At 36.5% G+C, this 18,643-nt stretch overlaps 3 protein-coding genes and 1 long non-coding RNA gene across 5 annotated transcripts; 1 reads left to right on the top strand and 3 right to left on the bottom strand.

Moving 5' to 3' along the window:
* Positions 1 to 5,568: 5,568 nt before the first annotated feature.
* LOC123869919 (facilitated trehalose transporter Tret1-like) lies at positions 5,569 to 10,938 on the bottom strand. 2 transcript variants are annotated; one of them, XM_045913012.1, is made up of 4 exons: positions 10,893 to 10,938; positions 8,215 to 8,257; positions 7,353 to 7,488; positions 5,569 to 6,842 (listed from the first exon to the last, which is right to left on the bottom strand). In XM_045913012.1, exons 2-4 carry the CDS (start codon positions 8,224 to 8,226, stop codon positions 5,575 to 5,577), a joined length of 1,416 nt encoding a protein of 471 aa, XP_045768968.1. In that variant the 5' UTR covers positions 8,227 to 8,257; positions 10,893 to 10,938; the 3' UTR covers positions 5,569 to 5,574. The 2 variants fall into 2 exon arrangements, with proteins under 2 accessions (XP_045768968.1, XP_045768967.1); XM_045913011.1 differs by lacking the exon at positions 10,893 to 10,938 and adding an exon at positions 9,282 to 9,299.
* Positions 10,939 to 11,100: 162 nt separating this feature from the next.
* On the bottom strand, positions 11,101 to 12,200 carry LOC123869924 (ubiquitin-like-conjugating enzyme ATG10). The gene is made up of 2 exons (XM_045913018.1): positions 11,700 to 12,200; positions 11,101 to 11,476 (listed from the first exon to the last, which is right to left on the bottom strand). Exons 1-2 carry the CDS (start codon positions 12,017 to 12,019, stop codon positions 11,275 to 11,277), a joined length of 522 nt encoding a protein of 173 aa, XP_045768974.1. The 5' UTR covers positions 12,020 to 12,200; the 3' UTR covers positions 11,101 to 11,274.
* An 861-nt stretch (positions 12,201 to 13,061) lies between these two features.
* On the bottom strand, positions 13,062 to 13,608 carry LOC123869928. The gene is made up of 2 exons (XR_006796979.1): positions 13,520 to 13,608; positions 13,062 to 13,296 (listed from the first exon to the last, which is right to left on the bottom strand). It is a non-coding gene; the product is annotated as an uncharacterized LOC123869928 (long non-coding RNA).
* Positions 13,062 to 18,536, top strand: LOC123869923 (spermidine synthase). Its single transcript, XM_045913017.1, has 4 exons — positions 13,062 to 13,086; positions 13,529 to 13,739; positions 14,583 to 14,708; positions 17,153 to 18,536. Exons 2-4 carry the CDS (start codon positions 13,536 to 13,538, stop codon positions 17,687 to 17,689), a joined length of 867 nt encoding a protein of 288 aa, XP_045768973.1. The 5' UTR covers positions 13,062 to 13,086; positions 13,529 to 13,535; the 3' UTR covers positions 17,690 to 18,536.
* Positions 18,537 to 18,643: the final 107 nt, after the last annotated feature.

Raw genomic sequence — 18,643 nt, 5'->3', positions numbered from 1 at the left:
GATCTTTATCTATACTAATAAATAAAATTGGAGTGTCTGTCTGTAATTTCGAAATAACTACCTCATATTAAGCTCATATGGTTATTTGAACGATCATTTAACTAAATCACACGTTTTTAGGGTTCCGTAGCCAAATGGCAAAAAACGGAACCCTATAGATTCGTCATGTCTGTCTGTCTGTCTGTCTGTCAGTCCGTCTGTATGTCACAGCCACTTTTTTCCGAAACTATTAGACCTATACTATTGAAACTTGGTAAGTAGATGTATTCTGTAAACCGCATTAAGATTTTCACACAAAAATAGAAAAAAAACAATAAATTTTGGGGTTCCCCATACTTAGAACTGAAACTCAAAATATTTTTTTTCATCAAACCCATACTTGTGGGGTATCTATGGATAGGTCTTCAAATATGATATTGAGGTTTCTACTATAATTTTTTTCTAAACTGAATACTTTGCGCGAGAGACTCTTCCAAAGTGGTAAAATGTGTGTGTCCAATTAACTTCTAAAATAAGAGAATGATAAAACTAAAAAAAATATATGATGTACATTACCATCCAAATGTCTACCGAAAATTGGTTTGAACAAGATCTAGTCAGTAGTTTTTTTTAATACGTCATAAAAAATTAAAATATATTTCAATTTTCAAAGTAAGATAACTATACCAAGTGGGGTATCATATGAAAGGATTTTACTTGTATATTCTAAAACAGATTTTTATTTATTTTTATGCATAATAGTTTTGGATTTATCAAACACAATGTCAAAAAACACCCGAGTACGGAACCCTCGGTGCGCGAGTCCGACTCGCACTTGGCCGGTTTTTTTTTAATTTTTGTCTGTCTGTCTGTTTGAACGGGCTAATCTTCGGAACGGCTGAACCGATTTTGACGGTATTTTCACAGGCAAACAGGTACCTAACATAGGCTACTTTTGAACCGACTTTTATGAAGGGAGTTGTGTTTTTCTACCGATGTACACCGAAATCTCCTAGATTTCTGAACCGATTTGCGTAATTTTTTTTTAATCAACGGAGGAACTTTGCAACATTGTTCCATAAAAAATTTGGATTCTAAGTCTTCAATCCTGATGCTGCAGGTGACAAAACTGATGGGATGTAAACACTGTCGGTTATAAATTGATTGATATTGAAGGTATCTATTTATTTATTTCGTAATTTTCAAATTACGATATTTTTCACCTCTCTCCTCATAAATATAAATCTGCAATTAGGGACATTATATCCAAAACTGACTAGCTTCACTAGTCAGTTTTGTTTCGTTTTTGTTTTTGTTTTTGCTTTATTATTTATGTAATTTACCTATTTTCTGTTTTTTTCCTACGTACCTTCTTATACCCGGCTATTGTGTGTTTTAATTTTGTGATAACTTTTCGTTGGAGACTGTTGTGGTGTGTGTGCTTTGTATTTGTGCTACCTTTTGTTTATTTTTAATACTGTTTGTCTCCATAAAAAATAAAAAATAAAATAATTAAATAAATCTATACCAAGTAAAGACTTTGTCGTTGAAATCGAGGACCCAACTGTAACTTCAACCCTGATGCTGTAAGGAATTACATTCCTAAATCCTGGTGATCCCTCGGGATTTTTAAAGGATCATCCGTTTAAATGTTTTACATGGTACAGAAGCACGTTGCATCCCGGAGACGGGCTATTACAGATAGGCTACTTTTGTCCTGGGAAATCAAAAGTAGGTATCCCACGGGATTTTTAAAAACCTAAATCCACGCGGGCGAAGCTGCGGGCATCAGCTAGTCTCCGATAAAATGTTATGGCTTGCGTCCATTGGCGACACGGCACACTGGAAAATCGAGGTCTGTTTCGGATCAAAAATTTTTTATTACACAAGTGTAAATTAAAAATTTTCAACACCCCCGATCAGTGAAGGTTACAGTAACTAGAAAATAGCTGATAACTTTCAAACGGCTGAACTGATTTTCTAGGATTATAGCTATCCAAAGTATCTGAGTTTTCCAAAACATCATTTTCAAATAAATAATTATGTATATCTAGGCAACGTCCATCTTGACAGCTTGACATTTATCAATTGACACTTGAATATTATGAACCTAAGGGTTATCTAACCTTCTTTTCTACAAGAACACTAGAAAAGAGCTGATAACTTTTAAACGGCTGAACCAATTTTTTTGAATTATAGCTAAGAACACTCTCGATCAAGCCACCTTTCAAACAAAAAAAACTAAATTAAAATCGGTTCATTCGTTTAGGCGCTACGATGCCACAGACAGATACACAGATACACACGTCAAACTTATAACACGCCTCTTTTTGGGTCGGGGGTTAAAAATACAAAACATTAGGACACTGTGAAATTTTGCACTAATAGAGATTAGTATATTTAAGGCTTGGAACGTAATGTGTTTTTATATAATTTATTTTAATAAAGTATATTTCCCGTCTCACTGAGCATGGTTCTCCCCTCAGAATGAGAAGGGTTTGGCAATAGTCCACTTCGCTGACAAAGTGCGGATTGGCAGATTTCAATCACTTTCGAGAGCTTCATGGAGGACCCTCAAGCATGCAGGTTTGCGCACGATGTTATCCTTCACCGTGAGTTATTATATCTATACTAATATAGATTAGATAGATTGTTAGTTATTATATCTATACTAATAAATAAAATTGGAGTGTCTGTCTGTAATTTCGAAATAACTACCTCATATTAAGCTATTAAGAAGTAAATATTTTTGGTGCTAGAACTTCGCTTGGTTTTTGTAGAAAACTATTCATCGAGCTTTGTCCCTTATATTAACAGGGCTCTCCCCGTCACTCGTTTCCACTCGTTTCATACAATCGTAGTTCCAATTTCATTTGAATATTAAGCAACCAAAGTCCATGAAATTTTGCAGACATATTTTAGAAACTAATATCTGTGTCTGTGGTGTTTTAGATTTTTCTAAAAATATGTAGTTTTAAAATTACAGGGGCTCCAAGATTTGTATGAAATTTTTTAAGACCGCGTAACTTTGAAACCGAATATTTTAACAGAAATCTGGAAAACCACAGACATAGATATTAGTTTCTAGAATATGTCTGCAAAATTTCATGGATTTCAAAAGTATGATATAATTATAGCTGTATATATATATATGTAAGATTTAAAACGAAAAATGTGACGCGCATGATACAGATAAGTAGGTACCTACTGTAAGGTTACTTTTAAAAATTGATTTGAATTGTCAACAATAATATAAAATTATTAATTTATCTAATGCAGGTAGTTTGATAAAATCGATATTTGGCTCATTCGATGTCATACAATCTGTTGCTAGGAGGCCAACAAGATTGAACTTGCATAAATACGGGTGTTTCGAAGGTTTTAGTTTAGTCTCCTTCTGAGATTCGGAGCGATATCGCATATTTTCGGTATTTGGATTGTGAACTGAATAATTAGATGTTGTGATAGCAATCACGCTCTAATTAAATTATTTATTTTGGCATTAGTTTGCTCTACACATTGAACTTGTGTTTCTTGTGTTGGTTATGGGAGGACATTCCAATAATTCGATAAAAATATTTAAATAATACCTGCTTTTCTGAGTGACGCCAATAATTCAGAAGTGGGATGTGTCTCACGTTGTCTTAATTTCGCTGTGGTATCTTTTTGTAAACAACCCACATTTGATTAAAATTTTTATTGAGTTTGATTTGGTGATTAAAATTTTTAGTTTTTTTTAAAGAATTCAGTCTTTTGTGAAGTGGAAAGTAAATTGCAGTAAGTAATTCAGATTTCGTGTACATCGAATGAGAGAATAGTCGTTTGGATTTATTTTTGATTGGATATTAAAACTGAGAGTTCGGCTGTTCAAGAATAGGTTTTGATGACATGACTAAGGGCAGGAACGCCCATGATTTGACGGAGGGCAAGATAGCCCATGATTTGAATTTGACTTAGGGCAGGGAAGCCTGCGACTGACATGACAAGATTGATTAGAAACACGAGGACGTGTTAAATTCAGGACGGCCGAACTGTAAGGTTACTTTTAAAAATTGATTTGAATTGTCAACAATAATATAAAATTATTAATTTATCTAATGCAGGTAGTTTGATAAAATCGATATTTGGCTCATTCGATTTCATACAATCTGTTGCTAGGAGGCCAACAAGATTGAACTTGCATAAATACGGGTGTTTCGAAGGTTTTAGTTTAGTCTCCTTCTGAGATTCGGAGCGATATCGCATATTTTTGGTATTTGGATGGTGAACTGAATAATTAGATGTTGTGATAGCAATCACGCTCTAATTAAATTACTTATTTTGGCATTAGTTTGTTTAGATTAAAACTCTCGGATAACCTCTACACATTGAACTTGTGTTTCTTGTGTTGGTTATGGGAGGACATTCCAATAATTCGATAAAAATATTTAAATAATACCTGCTTTTCTGAGTGACGCCAATAATACGTACCTTAAAAATTTTGATGCATGGATAGGTAATATTAAATTCATTCTCACCTACGTTTCTAACAATTTTATAAAGCACATACTTATAGCAAATTATTATAAGAACTATAGTAGGTTTTCCCAACGACAGGGTTCTCTCTGCTACCTACACCAGTATCTTATACATTTACTCTTTGACCAGAGTGAACTTTACCCAAACAAAAACATTTCATGTGAAAAATAAGGGTCAGTTCCTATCAAAAAGTTTCGACCATTAAAAGTACTGATATCAAAAATTATGGCCAGTTCTTTGCTGGACTCGGTAAATGGCACCATATATATGTAGTTTTATAAGGTGTATCTTCTTCGACCACTTTCAAGCTGTCATCGCTTTCATAGGGATCCTGTTAAGAATAAATAAATACAAATACCTACTCCATATGCTACGGTAAAAAAAAAAAAAACCGGCTCCTTTTTCGTGTAGGTATGGGAGCCCTCCTGAAAATGAACAGATTTTAATTTCGTGTTTTTTTTTGTTTGAAAGGTGGCTTGATCGAGAGTGTTTTTAGCTATAATCTAAGAAAATCGGTTCAGCCGTTTGAAAGTTATCAGCTCTTTTCTAGTTACTGTAACCTTCACTTGTCGGGGGCGTTATTAATTTTTAATTTACACTTGTGTGCCTACCTATCCTGCAGCATAGTACCTACTATATAGGCATCCTTAAAGAATACGTATTGGAGATGTCGGTCAACAAGTTCAAAGTTTTCATAAAACGTAAACTGATTGAAAAATCCTATTACAATATGATTACAATATAAAGGATTATTTAAGTGATAAGAAAGCTTGAATATGAGTGGGAAACAGCTTTTCAGATAGTTCTAACAAGTATTTAGGTGATTTAGTAAAGTTTTGATGATAAAAAAGGAAAAATTACCCGGCTGAGTTTGCTGTGGGCTCTTCTCCGACTTGGGCGCGTTTGGAACCCTCGTAGCTTTAGTTTTAAGTTAACGTACCTAATTAATTATCACCACTAAATCATTGTTTGACAATGAGAAAGTGTACAATATAGTACCCAGCACGCTATAAAAGCACGCTTATTAATTAAGAAATGGAGATAGGTATTGTAGGTATTTAAATAAATAAGTAGAATCTAAATAAGAGTCTTTATTTGTTCACTAGGATTCAGTACTTGATCGACGTCGAAACTATTTGTCTTAAAGTATACTTCGATCTCTTGTAGTGTCTTCCCTTTGGTTTCCGGCAGTCGCGCGTAGAGGTACGCGAGACAGACGAACATAATGCCTGTATTCAATAAAAACAACCCGTGATACCCCATCACGCTGACTATGTAAGGTAATGTTAGTAAACATAGAAAAACTGTGCCGAGTAATAATGGTGCTGATAAAAAAAAACAGTACAATTTTATTTCTAATGGAAAAATTTCACCCATCAAAACGTCCAGGATGGGGTATGGACCAGCATTAATGACAATAAAATATATTGCGAGCAGTAACACGTTTATCCATTGGAAATAAACTTCGTTATTTTTGAAATAGAGACTCACACTCAAAGCTATCAATATCCCGTTAGCCGCCAACCCTGACGAGAACAGCAAAGTGCGAATAGACATCTTCTTGATTAAAAAGCACGAAATACACGTTCCTACAAAAATAAAACCGTCCACTACCAACGTGTAAAGCAGAACATTAGACGTGCCTGTCATTTCTTCCAGAATTACAGTTGCCAAATTGGTGAACACCACTCTCCCTGCTGCAGCGTAGTATGAGTAGATCACTCCACTCATTACCATCAAATGCCAGAAATATTTTTTCTTGAACAGCTGCAAAAGTATCCTGCAAGTGTTATTTGTATTCATTTCATTGGCTGCTTTCTGCTTTTTGGTCTCTAGTTTTATTAACAATAGCAACTCACGTTCATTATTACTTTTGTTTCCGTGGAGTTTTCTAAATATACGCTCGCACTCCTCGAATCTGCCTTTCGAAGCCAACCAATGCGGGCTTTCTACCCAAAAGTAAGGCAATATAACGTGGACGGACGTTATAACCATTCCTATTAATGCTGTAGTTCTCCAGTGAAAAAGTGCTCCAAGAACATGTCCCAATCCTATGCCAAACGATGGAACTACCATAAGTACCATGTTGAGACACAGTGCTCTTGACTTGTATGATATATATTCTGATGCGCCAGCCGCACTCAGCACCCATAGCGGTCCATTAGATACACCAGCAAGGAATCTCGATAACAGAAGGGCTACAAAGGTTTTGGCATAGAATAATACTATCCAATTTATAAACAGTGGTAAGGAAATTATTATCAGGCACCATCTTCTTCCAAATTTTTCACCGATTACAGCAAGGAAAAAATATCCCACTATATTAAAGAGGTTCAAGAAAGCCCCTGCAAAAAAGAAAAAACTATATTGGTATTCCGTTTCCGACGACGAACGATCCCTATTATTTTTCTGAATAAAAACTCTATCTATATTAATCCGTAATAGGTTTATGTACATAGATAGGTAGGTACGGTCTATGCCAAGTTGCATTTAAATCCGTCCAGTAGTTTCAGTGTGAAGCATGCTCAGACAGACAGATAGACAAAAATTAAAAACAAACGTTGTAGGCTCTATGTCAATAATAATTTCTTCTTCCCTTCCCTTCTTATTCTGAGAAGAGACCCGTGTTCAGTAGAGAGCTAAGCGATTCGTCATCTGCATTACCTATTTGTGCATTTCTAAACTGAAAACTCAAAATCATTTATTCAAAGTAGGCACAATACATATTTTGATAGTCAGAATTGTAGATTAATTGTAAGAGGATAGTATAGTGGTGGTAATTAATTCTGTACACTTAAAACTAAAGCTACAGGATTCCAAACGCGCCCGGTCTGACTTTTTTTTACAACACTTACCTAACAAAGCTATCTGCCCCTCACTAAGGTCTATTCCGTCTTCTTTTTTCTGCAAGGCTGCAATCATGCCGGCCATTTGCCCCTGTAGGAACCCCCATGATAGAGCTATCCAATTCAATGTGACAACAACAAGCGCCTGCAAAAAACGGTTAATACTAAGGTAAGTATGTACGGTCGGCTTCAGAATTCGAGTAGCAATTCCGCGAAACTAATGCATCACAAGACTAAGTTGAAAACTAAAACCCGACTGCGATCGTCTTAGTAAACGCTGAAATATTAAAGTAATATTGTTTTTCTGTTGCTTGGTATATTTTAATGTTACTCAGAATTTTCTTCTCTTTCATTTGACATCCCACTCGATACAATAACAAAAAAAAATTTTGGGCGACCTCCACTTTTTTTGATGTATCATCCGTTAGTACAATTTTTTCGTATAAAATATAGCCTATGTCACCTGGACCTTTACAACGAATCAATTGACACCTCACTCATCAAAATCAGCCCAGTAGTTTAGGCGCTACGGTGGAACACACAAAATCTGGATACAAACATACATATCCACATACATACATACATAGACTGCTAAAATCATAACCCTTCCTTTTGGCTTTGCCACAGTCGGGTAAAAAATATACGCCCATAGCACCCTGCAAAAAAATCCGGCCAAGTGCGAGTCAGACTCGCGCACCGAGGGTTCTGTACTCGGATATTTTGTACGATAAATCAAAACTACGAGTATCTTGCATAAAAATAAATAAAAATCTGTTTTAGAATTTACAGGTAAAGAAAGCCCTTTCTTAAGATACCTACTAACAATAGTAAGGTATACCTACCTACTTAACAATGTATCCTGCTTGCTTACCTTGCTATACATGATTCGCCTGGAGGCTGGAGCAGTCACTATTCTAAAGAATAGGAAAGTGACATTACTTACAATATGCACATAATTATAAAACACTCTAAATAATGCCTAAAAGCGCATTGAAATGAAATGCATTAAGAAGTTTAAAAGTTATTAGCGAATGCACAGATAAATGCACATGGCATCGCTTTCGACCAAGTAGGTAAATATTGAAATACAGGTGCAGTGACCGCTCCAAGAGATGAGCAGAAACTGAGTGGGAAAATTATTACTAAAAAAAATAGTAGACATAAAAGTGTCTACCTTGCTATTTATACTAAACCAGTATGATTATAAATGTAAATTGAATAATATGCAGTGATCTTTATCTATACTAATAAATAAAATTGGAGTGTCTGTCTGTAATTTCGAAATAACTACCTCATATTAAGCTCATATGGTTATTTGAACGATACTTTAACTGAATCACACGTTTTTAGGGTTCCGTAGCCAAATGGCGAAAAACGGAACCCTTATAGATTCGTCATGTCTGTCTGTCTGTCAGTCCGTCTGTATGTCACAGCCACTTTTTTCCGAAACTATAAGACCTATACTATTGAAACTTGGTAAGTAGATGTATTCTGTAAACCGCATTAAGATTTTCACACAAAAATAGAAAAAAAACAATAAATTTTGGGGTTCCACATACTTAGAACTGAAACTCAAATTTTTTTTTTTCATCAAACCCATACTTGTGGGGTATCTACGGAGTCTCGGCATACCCAAGGGTCCCACGGGCCACGACATAGTTGCCGCCAATATTATGCGTTTGCATGCAGTGATTCCGAAGGATCCCCTGCCGTGCCGTGTTGCCAGTGGGCGCAGGCCCTTACTTTGTCTGGTTGTTTTGCTTTTTTAGGGTTTCGTAGTAGGTAAAACAAGGACCCCTCATAGTTTTGTCCAGTTCGTCGATGTCTATATTATGTTACCTATTTTATTTTATCAGAAATTACCTACCTATTAAAGCCGGCGGTGATCAACAAGGCCCTAAATGTCTTCACAATCATTAATAGAAACTTCTAACTTACCGCTAGACGTTTATCAGCCTATTTAAATTTTAAAAAAATACTAATACACTTATATAGCTAGGTACTTAACTACTATGTGTTTAAAAAGAACTAAAAGATATGTAAGATTTAAAACGAAAAACGTGACGCGCATGATACAGATAAGTAGGTACCTACCTACCTTAAAAATTTTGATGCATGGATAGGTAATATTAAATTCATTCTCACCTACGTTTCTAACAATTTTATAAAGCACATAGCAAATTATTATAAGAACTGTCGTTAGTTTTCCCAACGACAGAGTTCTCTCTGCTACCTACACCAGTATCTTATAGGTACAGTTACTCTTTGACCAGAGTGAAAAACATTTCATGTGAAAAATAAGGGTCAGTTCCTACTTCCTATCAAAAAGTTTCGGCCATTAAAAGTACTGATATCAAAAATTATGGCCAGTTCTTTGCTGGGCTCGGTAAATGGAACCATATAGTTTTATAAGGTGTAGATACACCTTATAAAACTATATGGTTTGCTAACTATGGTCAAAGAAGATTCTTTGACCACTTTCAAGCTGTCATCGCTTTCATAGGGATCCTGTTAAAATGTGTTTAAAGCCTAAATCGAAGAATAAATAAATACAAATACCTACCCCATATGCTACGGTAAAAAAAAATATTCCAGCTCCTTTTTCGTGTAGGTATGGGAGCCCTCCTGAAAAATAATTTAATAGAATTTTTAATTCAATATTTGGTTTTGGGTCAACGTTCTATCTATACCTACCAAATACCAAAATTTCAGGTTTGTAGGTTTGTAACTCATTTACAAGCTAGAGAACTTCACGTTTGTAACGTCTACGAGCTAGAGAACTGCGACACGCGGACAGACAGACAGACAACAGAGTGACATTAATAGGGCTCCGTTTTTACCCTTGGGTACATAACCCTAAAAACGTTTTTCAATTGCTCCCTAGCGGTCTAATGTGCGAACAGACTAATTGCGAAATAATTTTAATTCACATTGTAGTTTCAGATTTTATTGAACATGGATTAATTGCCTAATGACTTAACTGTCACTCCGTTACGAAAGTAACAATAACTGCACTTTAATCGATTTTAATCAGGTATTTAGCGAGCAATAATTTTATTGTTTGCTCTTCCCAGTAATTAGATAGGTATCTATGACTATTAAAATATTCTGTGGTAAATTTAATATCTGCTTGAGCCTTGAGCCGAGATAGCTCAGTGGTTAAAACGTCTGCTGCCTATTCGAGAGGTCGGTTCTTCGATCCCGGGCATGCACCTTTCGGAGTGACAGTTAAATATCACTTGCTTGCAGCCTAAGAGTTCTCCATAATGTTCTCAAAATATCGAGAGCCTCGATAGCTCAATGGTTGAGGAGCGGGCTGAATTCCGAAAGGTCGGCGGTTCAAACCCCACTCCTTGCACAAGCTTTACGTTTAATTGGAGGGGAAAGGGGAGCATCAGTCATGATTAGCATGGCTAATATTCTTAAAAAAAAAAATGGCCTATGGCCTTCTCAATTCCCTTCTCATTCTGAGGAGACCCGTGATCAGTATTTAGACGGCAAAGTGATCAGCCAAGATGATCATGAATATCTGCTTCTTTCTTGACCTACCTCAAGCGCTTATACTACGCGCGTAGGTACGTACAGTTAAAGACCGTAAGTCGTTTAGTATTCGGGTCGCACGGTTATGCATAATTTTATTATGCGTTAGGCGTGTGTGGCGGTTTTATAGAAAAGGTCATAAGTGCGACAGGTTTATAATACGTTAGTTTCGCGGAATTGCTACTGGAATTCTCTACGGTACATAATTAAACAACAGTTTATTAAACATACGACATTATTTTATTCCTTGTATATAGATTGTATTTCAACATAAGTGCATAAAAATGCAATTAATATCTTATAATTAATATTAATTAATTGATAATGTTTATAATTAAATGAATATTAATTAATTGATAATGTTCAATTAATGAATATTAATCATCTTTAATCATAAACCATATTCTAATGGTAAATTCAGCTGGATCAGTGGCGTTATAAGACCAAGGAATGTGATGATGAGGTTTCTACTCTTCTTCTTGAACATAGACAACAGGTTGGCCGTGTGACATGGATGGATTATGAAATATGGTCGATATAATACAGGATGCTCTTGTTGTGTCACCACTGAGTAGAAATCTTCTTTGCTTATTCTGTGAAAGAGAAAAATACAGGTAGGTAGGTTATTTATAAGAAATAACCATATATTTTTACCTATTCCCAATACTTTTATAAATGCATACAAATGAATCAGACCTCCTGATTCACAATGCCTTTTCTACCGAGAAGAACCAGCAATAAACACAGCGGTTGCTCTTTTATTTAAAAAAAAATTACTTGTGCGCCTCAACTATTCAACCATTAAAAAGTGCTTACTTCATTAACGATATTTCTCTAACTTCTTCCAAAGTCAACAGCTTCCCCGAGCAGTCCCAAACATTGAAACTGAAAGATGGAACACCATAGCTCAAGTTGTAAAATATGACGTACTCCGCGCGGTACAAAAACACCCTCCCAGTCTCATCTCGATGACTGACGAACTCCTCCTTTTTAATATGCGTGTGCAATAATTCGTTGTCGTTCTGGTAAATGGTCCAGCTGTCCAAAAACTTGTCTGATAATTCAATGAAATCCTTCGCTGCATATACGAATTCTTCTAGCGTTATACCCGTGGCATGCGAACTCGATGAGTGCATGATGATTGCTTGGAATCTTCAGAATATTGCCATGGTATGACTTATATAGCAATCCCATTTAACTAATTCATATCATAAAAGTACCATGGTCAATACCGAACCGAAGCACACATGAGCGGATTTTCACAGGGTCCATCAATGTTGTGTAAACAAAGAACCCACAGACCACGAAGCCGAGAGTAAAAACAAAGAGTATGTAATCCAGTTCTACCATAGAGTAGGATATGTATTAACTATGCTGGTATTATTCATGGGCGTATTATAAAGGGGACTTGAAACGTCTTTACTTATTGCTAAAATATATAAGATGCAAAAACATTTATGCTGTATCGCACTGTTACAACAAGGAGTATAATTATTAATCATTACCATAGACTTTGATTTCGTCATGTTACGTCGCCGTGTCAAGTCAACTGTCAAGTTTTTGTCGGGAGTCGGGACTTCGCTGTGTTAGCGTTTGCTGGCGCGCGTGCGGTGCCTTTTTGGACTGTTTCATTTTGTTGGCCGGTTTTAGTGTTTCACTGGTGTTTTTTGGTGCTGGAACCATGCTGGAACTGAATGGAAAGCACTCTAAAGGGGCGCCGCGTGTATGTCGGCGAGCGCCGGCACAGACGAAGTCCATACATTATAGTTTCCCAAACTTGTAAATAACTACAAACTTGACATAGGACTTCGTCTGTGATGGCGTTTGCTGGCGCGCGTGCTGTGCTTGTTTGGAGTGTTTTTTTTTTTGTTAAGAGTGGCTGGTTTTTGTGTTAGTTGGTGTTTTTTGGTGGTGGAACTGACTGGAAAGCGCTCTAAAGGGGCGCCGCGCGTATGTCGGCGGGCGCCGGCGCAGACGGAGTCCATACTTGTATAAATTCAATAACTTGAAAATATCACAAACTTGACATTGGCTAATCAGAGTAAAGCCAGATTTAAAGAAAAAAAAAAAAAAACTTGACATAGGCTAATCTTTGTAAAGCCAGGATGAGAGAAAAAAAAAGTTTTTGTCAGTTTGTCAGTGTTGTCAGCAGTTGTCAGTTTAGTTGATGTTTATTGGGAAATTCGTGTTCTTCGCATTTAGTGTGCAGTGTGCACTGTGTTCGCTGAATATTATAGTTTAATTAATAATTACTAGTTTTATCTGCCACTGTAAATTGTTTAATTAGTTCTTCAAGTAATTGGGAGTTGGGGCCAGGCACAATAACATTGGACATATTGACCGAGTGTCTCGAATCCCGCTCGAATCTTCAATCAGTGCGCAAGAGTAATTTGAGATAAAAATTAATAGCTATCTGTACCGGTGAGTACAATTTTAAGCGAGTTATAGGCATTGTTATCATGCTCCAAGTTATTTGTGTTTAGTTATCTTAATGAAGATTATTTAATTATTTGCCAATATAAGTTGAATATTAATACAAAAGTTTTCGTATTTTGTCTAGCGAACTTTAATCGCTGTGCTGGAAGTTCGCTTAGCTCTTCAGGATATATATATAGTAAACTATCTTTATAGTAAACCTTTTACAGATAAATTATGGATACATTAAAGAAGAACTGGTTCTCGGAGTCGTGTGAGCTGTGGCCAGGGAGTACATTCTCGTTTGAAGTGAAGGAGGTGCTGCATGACGAGCGCTCGGATTTCCAGCTGATCCAGGTGTACGACACTCCCAGCCTGGGCCGCGTGTTAGTACTGGACGGCATCATACAGTGCACACAGAAGGATGAATTCTCTTACCAGGTAATTGTTACCATCATCATGATCAACCTATCGCCAGCCCACTACTGATCACAGTTTCCTCTCAGAATGAGTAGGGTTTAAGCCATAGTGTGCCATGCTGACCCAGTGCAGATTGGCAAACTGCACACACCTTGGAGAACATTATAGGGGACTCTGGCATCCAGGTTTCATCACTATGCGATGTCTTCCTTGACTGTTAAAGCAAGTAATATTTAATTGCTTAAAACAGCACATAACTCCAAAAAGTTAGAAGTACGTGCCCAGTATCAAACCCTCGACCTCACGAATAAAAAGCTGACATCTTAACCATTAGGCTATCATTGCAATACCATTGAGATTTAGAATTTTGTAATCTAGTACCTACTATCAGTAACCAACATAATAATTGTAAAATGAAACGCCTGAATAAAGGCTTAGTTATAATTATTATGTATTTAATGAGTTTTTTTAGTATTTTTAATGTGCTTATTCATATTAATAATATAAAATGTATCTTTCATACTGCATTAAACTAGAAAAAATTGTTAGTTAGTATTAATATTCCCTAAATTACTATATTAAGCCATACAGACTCATTTTTTGGAATTTTCACTTTAGTTAATATCCTCTTTGTAACTTGGTATTTGTACGGAATTTGCATGCAGTGTTTACTTTTAAATGATTTAACATAGTTGAGCATGATAGAAAAATCAATGTATTTATTATAGTTATTAAGCTTATATGTTAAATCGCTAGTAAACCTTTAAATAAAAATTATTTATTTAATTTTATATTATTATTATTATAATATATAGTAAAAACTGTTGTAGCAACACAGATAAAGGTTTTTATCTATTGTTACAGGAGATGATATCATTCCTGCCATTGTGCTGCCACCGCAACCCTGAGAAGGTACTGATAGTGGGCGGTGGGGACGGCGGCGTAGCGCGGGATGTGGCCAAGCACCCGCAAGTTAAGGAAATTGTACAGGTATATAAATATCTTGCCCTCTCTGTGTGCATATAAACTTTTTTGAAGATTTTTGGTCTACCTAGTAGTCTGCCATTTTTCTTCTTAAAATAGTGTCCAAGTATAAAACCTGTATTAATCAATACCTGACATCAATACAAACAAGTATTGTATGAGACAAAATCTTCCATGTCATGTTTAATGAAAAATATTTAGGTGTTCGATTGGAAATGAAGAAATATATTATTTACTGCAGAACCCTAAAAAGAAGTATAATGCATACAAAATGACTTCTCACGCGCATTTTTAACTTTATGTGTCAAATATTATGTCAAAAGTAGGATTTCAGTCGTTATTTTAAAGATGAACCGTACTTTTGACATGACAGTTGACCCATAGAGTTACAAGTGTAAATTAAAAATTTATAACACCCCCGACAAGTGAAGGTTACAGTAACTAGAAAAGAGCTGATAACTTTCAAATGGCTGAACCGATTTTCTTTGACTATTCCGCGCCTACGACCCAAAGTATCTGAGTTTTCCAAAACATCATTTTCAAATAAATAATTATGTATATCTAGGCAACGTCCATCTTGACAGCTTGACATTTGTCAATTGACATAATTATTATGAACCTAACGGTTATCTAACCTTCTTTTCTACAAGAAAACTAGAAAAGAGCTGATAACTCTTAAACGGCTGAAACAATTTTTTTGGATTATAGCTAAGAACACTCTCGATCAAGCCACCTTACAAACAAAAAAAATGAAATTAAAATTGGCTCATTAGTTTAGGAGCTACGATGCCACAGACAGATACACACGTCAAACTTATAACACCCCTCTTTTTAGGTTGGGGGTTAAAAATGGGAGGCGTAAGAAGTCATTTTATACAGACTGTACGTTACATATACGCCTAAAGTGATGACAAAACTACGACACTTAGGCACATTTGTAGAGTGCTATCTCTTCTATTCTCCTGCATTTTGAATGTTCTTTCTTACTCAATGTAATGTGAATATTAAAAAATATTTATCATTTATCTAAATTCTAAGTACATATAATATTTCAATTGAAACGCCTAACATTTTATTTTGTTGTGCAGCCTTTCTTGGATATTTTGATCAGGTAATTCACAATACATCTTTACCCCTATGGCAAAGCTTTAGACCATAGACAGTCAATTGGTTGGATTTTGTGTCTTTGTCTAAAATTTTTCTTTTTAATAATGCTAAAAAAGGACGGAAAATGAATTTAAAATCTAAGACTTTAAATTTTAGTGCTACCTAGTAACATTGATAAAAATTATCGTCTATTTACACTACATACACAAATATTCTTTGTCCAGACAAGTCTGATAAATAAATCTTATCTCAACATGTGGTTAGGAAAAGGTCAATTTTAGATAACAGAGTGGAACATTGGTAGAGTGGTAACATTTTGTTATGGTTAGTCGCCTATAGTTTGCGACAGGTCGACATGACAATCGGGGTGGGACCTTCATACCCTGATTGCCATCTCGGCCTGTCGCGAACTATACTTATTTTGCGATTACTATGCAGTGTTCATACTACATCAATAATTATTATTATTGAACTATAAATTATTTTATTTTTATACTATATTTATATTTATACTTTCGCTGTCCATCATCAATATGATCTACCTATGGCTGATCACTAGAGTATGGGTCTGGGGCGCCAGCTAGGTAGGTAACCTCCCAGTGTGCCTGGATGCTGCTGGTCCCTTCTGGATGCGTCCGAGGGGAAGAGCGTGTCCCTCTAACTAGCAGAGGGCACAGTGGACGAAGTGTAGGACAGGACGTGGGCGACGTGCGCGGGATCGGGTCGGTCTGCGGATGTTGCCCGTTGGGTCCCAGGGTCGGGGGACGCTCGAGTAGGTCCCCGGTGGAGGGTCTGCCTCGGCAGACGTCGCTGGCTGGGTCGCGGTTGTTTGCTTCGGCCGTTCCCGTGACCCAGTCGCCAGGCGACGCGCAGTAGCGCCGCTGGGGTTTAGTGGGTATTCCGGTCGCCTCTCGGCCGGCGAGTCCCACATACCCTCCCTCAGCTGGCTGGCTGCCTTACGGCTGGCTGGCTGGCTTCCGGGGGGGATGCGTAAATGCATTCCCCAGCGTCAACAAATAAAAAAAGAGTATGGGTCTCCTATCAGAATGAGAAGGGGTTTGGCCATAGTCTACCACGCTGGCCAAGTGCATTGGCAGACTTCACCACTCTTGAGAACATGATGGACATTATGGAGAACTCTCAGGCATGCTGATTTCCTCACTATGTTTTCCTCCACTATTTAAGCACGTGATATTAAATTAGGTATTTAAATGCACATAACTCTGAAAAGTTAGGGGTGCGTGCCCGGGATCGAACCCCCGACCTCCGATCAGGAGGTTACCAGGAACTATCACAGCTTAGTTTCACACATTATGTGACGTAAAACATTGATTTAATTTCAGGTAGAAATCGACGCAAAAGTCATCGAAGTATCAAAAAAGTACCTCCCATTCATGGCCGTGGGATTCGAGAGCAAAAAGCTTACACTACATGTGGGGGACGGATTCGAATTCATGAAGAACCACAGCAAAGAGTTTGACGTCATCATAACCGATAGCAGCGACCCAGTCGGCCCAGCGGTCAATTTATTCCAAGAAAACTACTTCGCCTTAATGAAAAGTGCCTTAAAACCAAACGGCATTGTTTGTTCCCAAGCGGGCACATATTGGGACAGTATGGAATTAGTCAAAAATACCCTCAGATTCTGCAAAAATCAGTTCCCCGTAGCTGCGTACGCGTCTACGTCTGTGCCGACTTATCCTTGCGGTCAAATCGGTTTCGTCATCGGCTCTTTAGATGCAAATGTCGACCTTAAGAACCCGGTATCACGGTTTACTCTTGAACAAATAAAGAATATGGACTTGAAATATTACAATACGGATATTCATAAAGCGGCGTTTGCGCTGCCCGCGTTTGTCAGTTATGAAATCGATGCGTAGATATGCGTATAGACTTTTATTAATGATAATTTTTATTTTATAATGGTTCAATATACATTCCGAAGCGTTTTATTAAGACGAAATATATGTTAGGGGCAGCTTCGGTCTGAGAAAGATTGCCTAGGCCGGCACAGGGGCGCCCCTGTTTCGGATTTTGACTATAAATAACTTCATTATCGATTAAAACTCGATGCAAAATTGCTATAAATAGTAACTAAAGGTTGGTTCACCCTGACTTAGGCTTAGATCTATAGAGCGCACTTTGCTCAGACTTAAGACACTGTTAAAACAAGACAGCGCTATACCGCTGGCATAAATCTGTCTCGTTTTAACTGAAACTTAAGTCTAAGCAAATTCAACGTGGGTTCCAACCAGAGTTGAAGGGACGCGTCTAAAGACATTTACGTGTATTTCGTTTTATTAAAAAACAATTATAGTTACGTACTTAGGTACTTAATGTGCATTTAAGTTTTCGATATATGAACAGATCTATATACTCGAATTTAGATGTAAGTGTTTTTAATTATTATAAATAGAATACAATAAATAACTATTATTGGTAAAGAAATTCAGACTGAATAATACTCGGCGATATTAAATTACTTATATGTAACTTTTTATACATTCCACTATCTTTATGTATCTACCTCCATTTTTTAACGCCTGGGTGATATATTATTATTATTAAGTTGTTTTTATTATTTAAAAAAATACGAATCAAACTTCGTTTATATGGAACGCGTTAAAAGGGGTCTCTCTGTCACTCGCTTCATACAAACGTAGTTCCAATTTCATTTCACGCAACCAAAGTCCATGAAATTTTGCAGACATTCTAGAAACTAATATCTATGTCTGTGGTTTTCTAGATTTCTGTTAAAATATTCGGTTTCAAAGTTACGCGGTATTAAAAATTTACATACAAATCTTTGAGCCCCTGTAATTTTAAAACTACAT

This window comes from Maniola jurtina, chromosome 11 (assembly GCF_905333055.1).
Source record: "Maniola jurtina chromosome 11, ilManJurt1.1, whole genome shotgun sequence".
NCBI classification, from domain to species: Eukaryota; Metazoa; Arthropoda; class Insecta; order Lepidoptera; family Nymphalidae; genus Maniola; species Maniola jurtina.
This window is presented reverse-complemented; position numbering and strand designations above follow the sequence as displayed.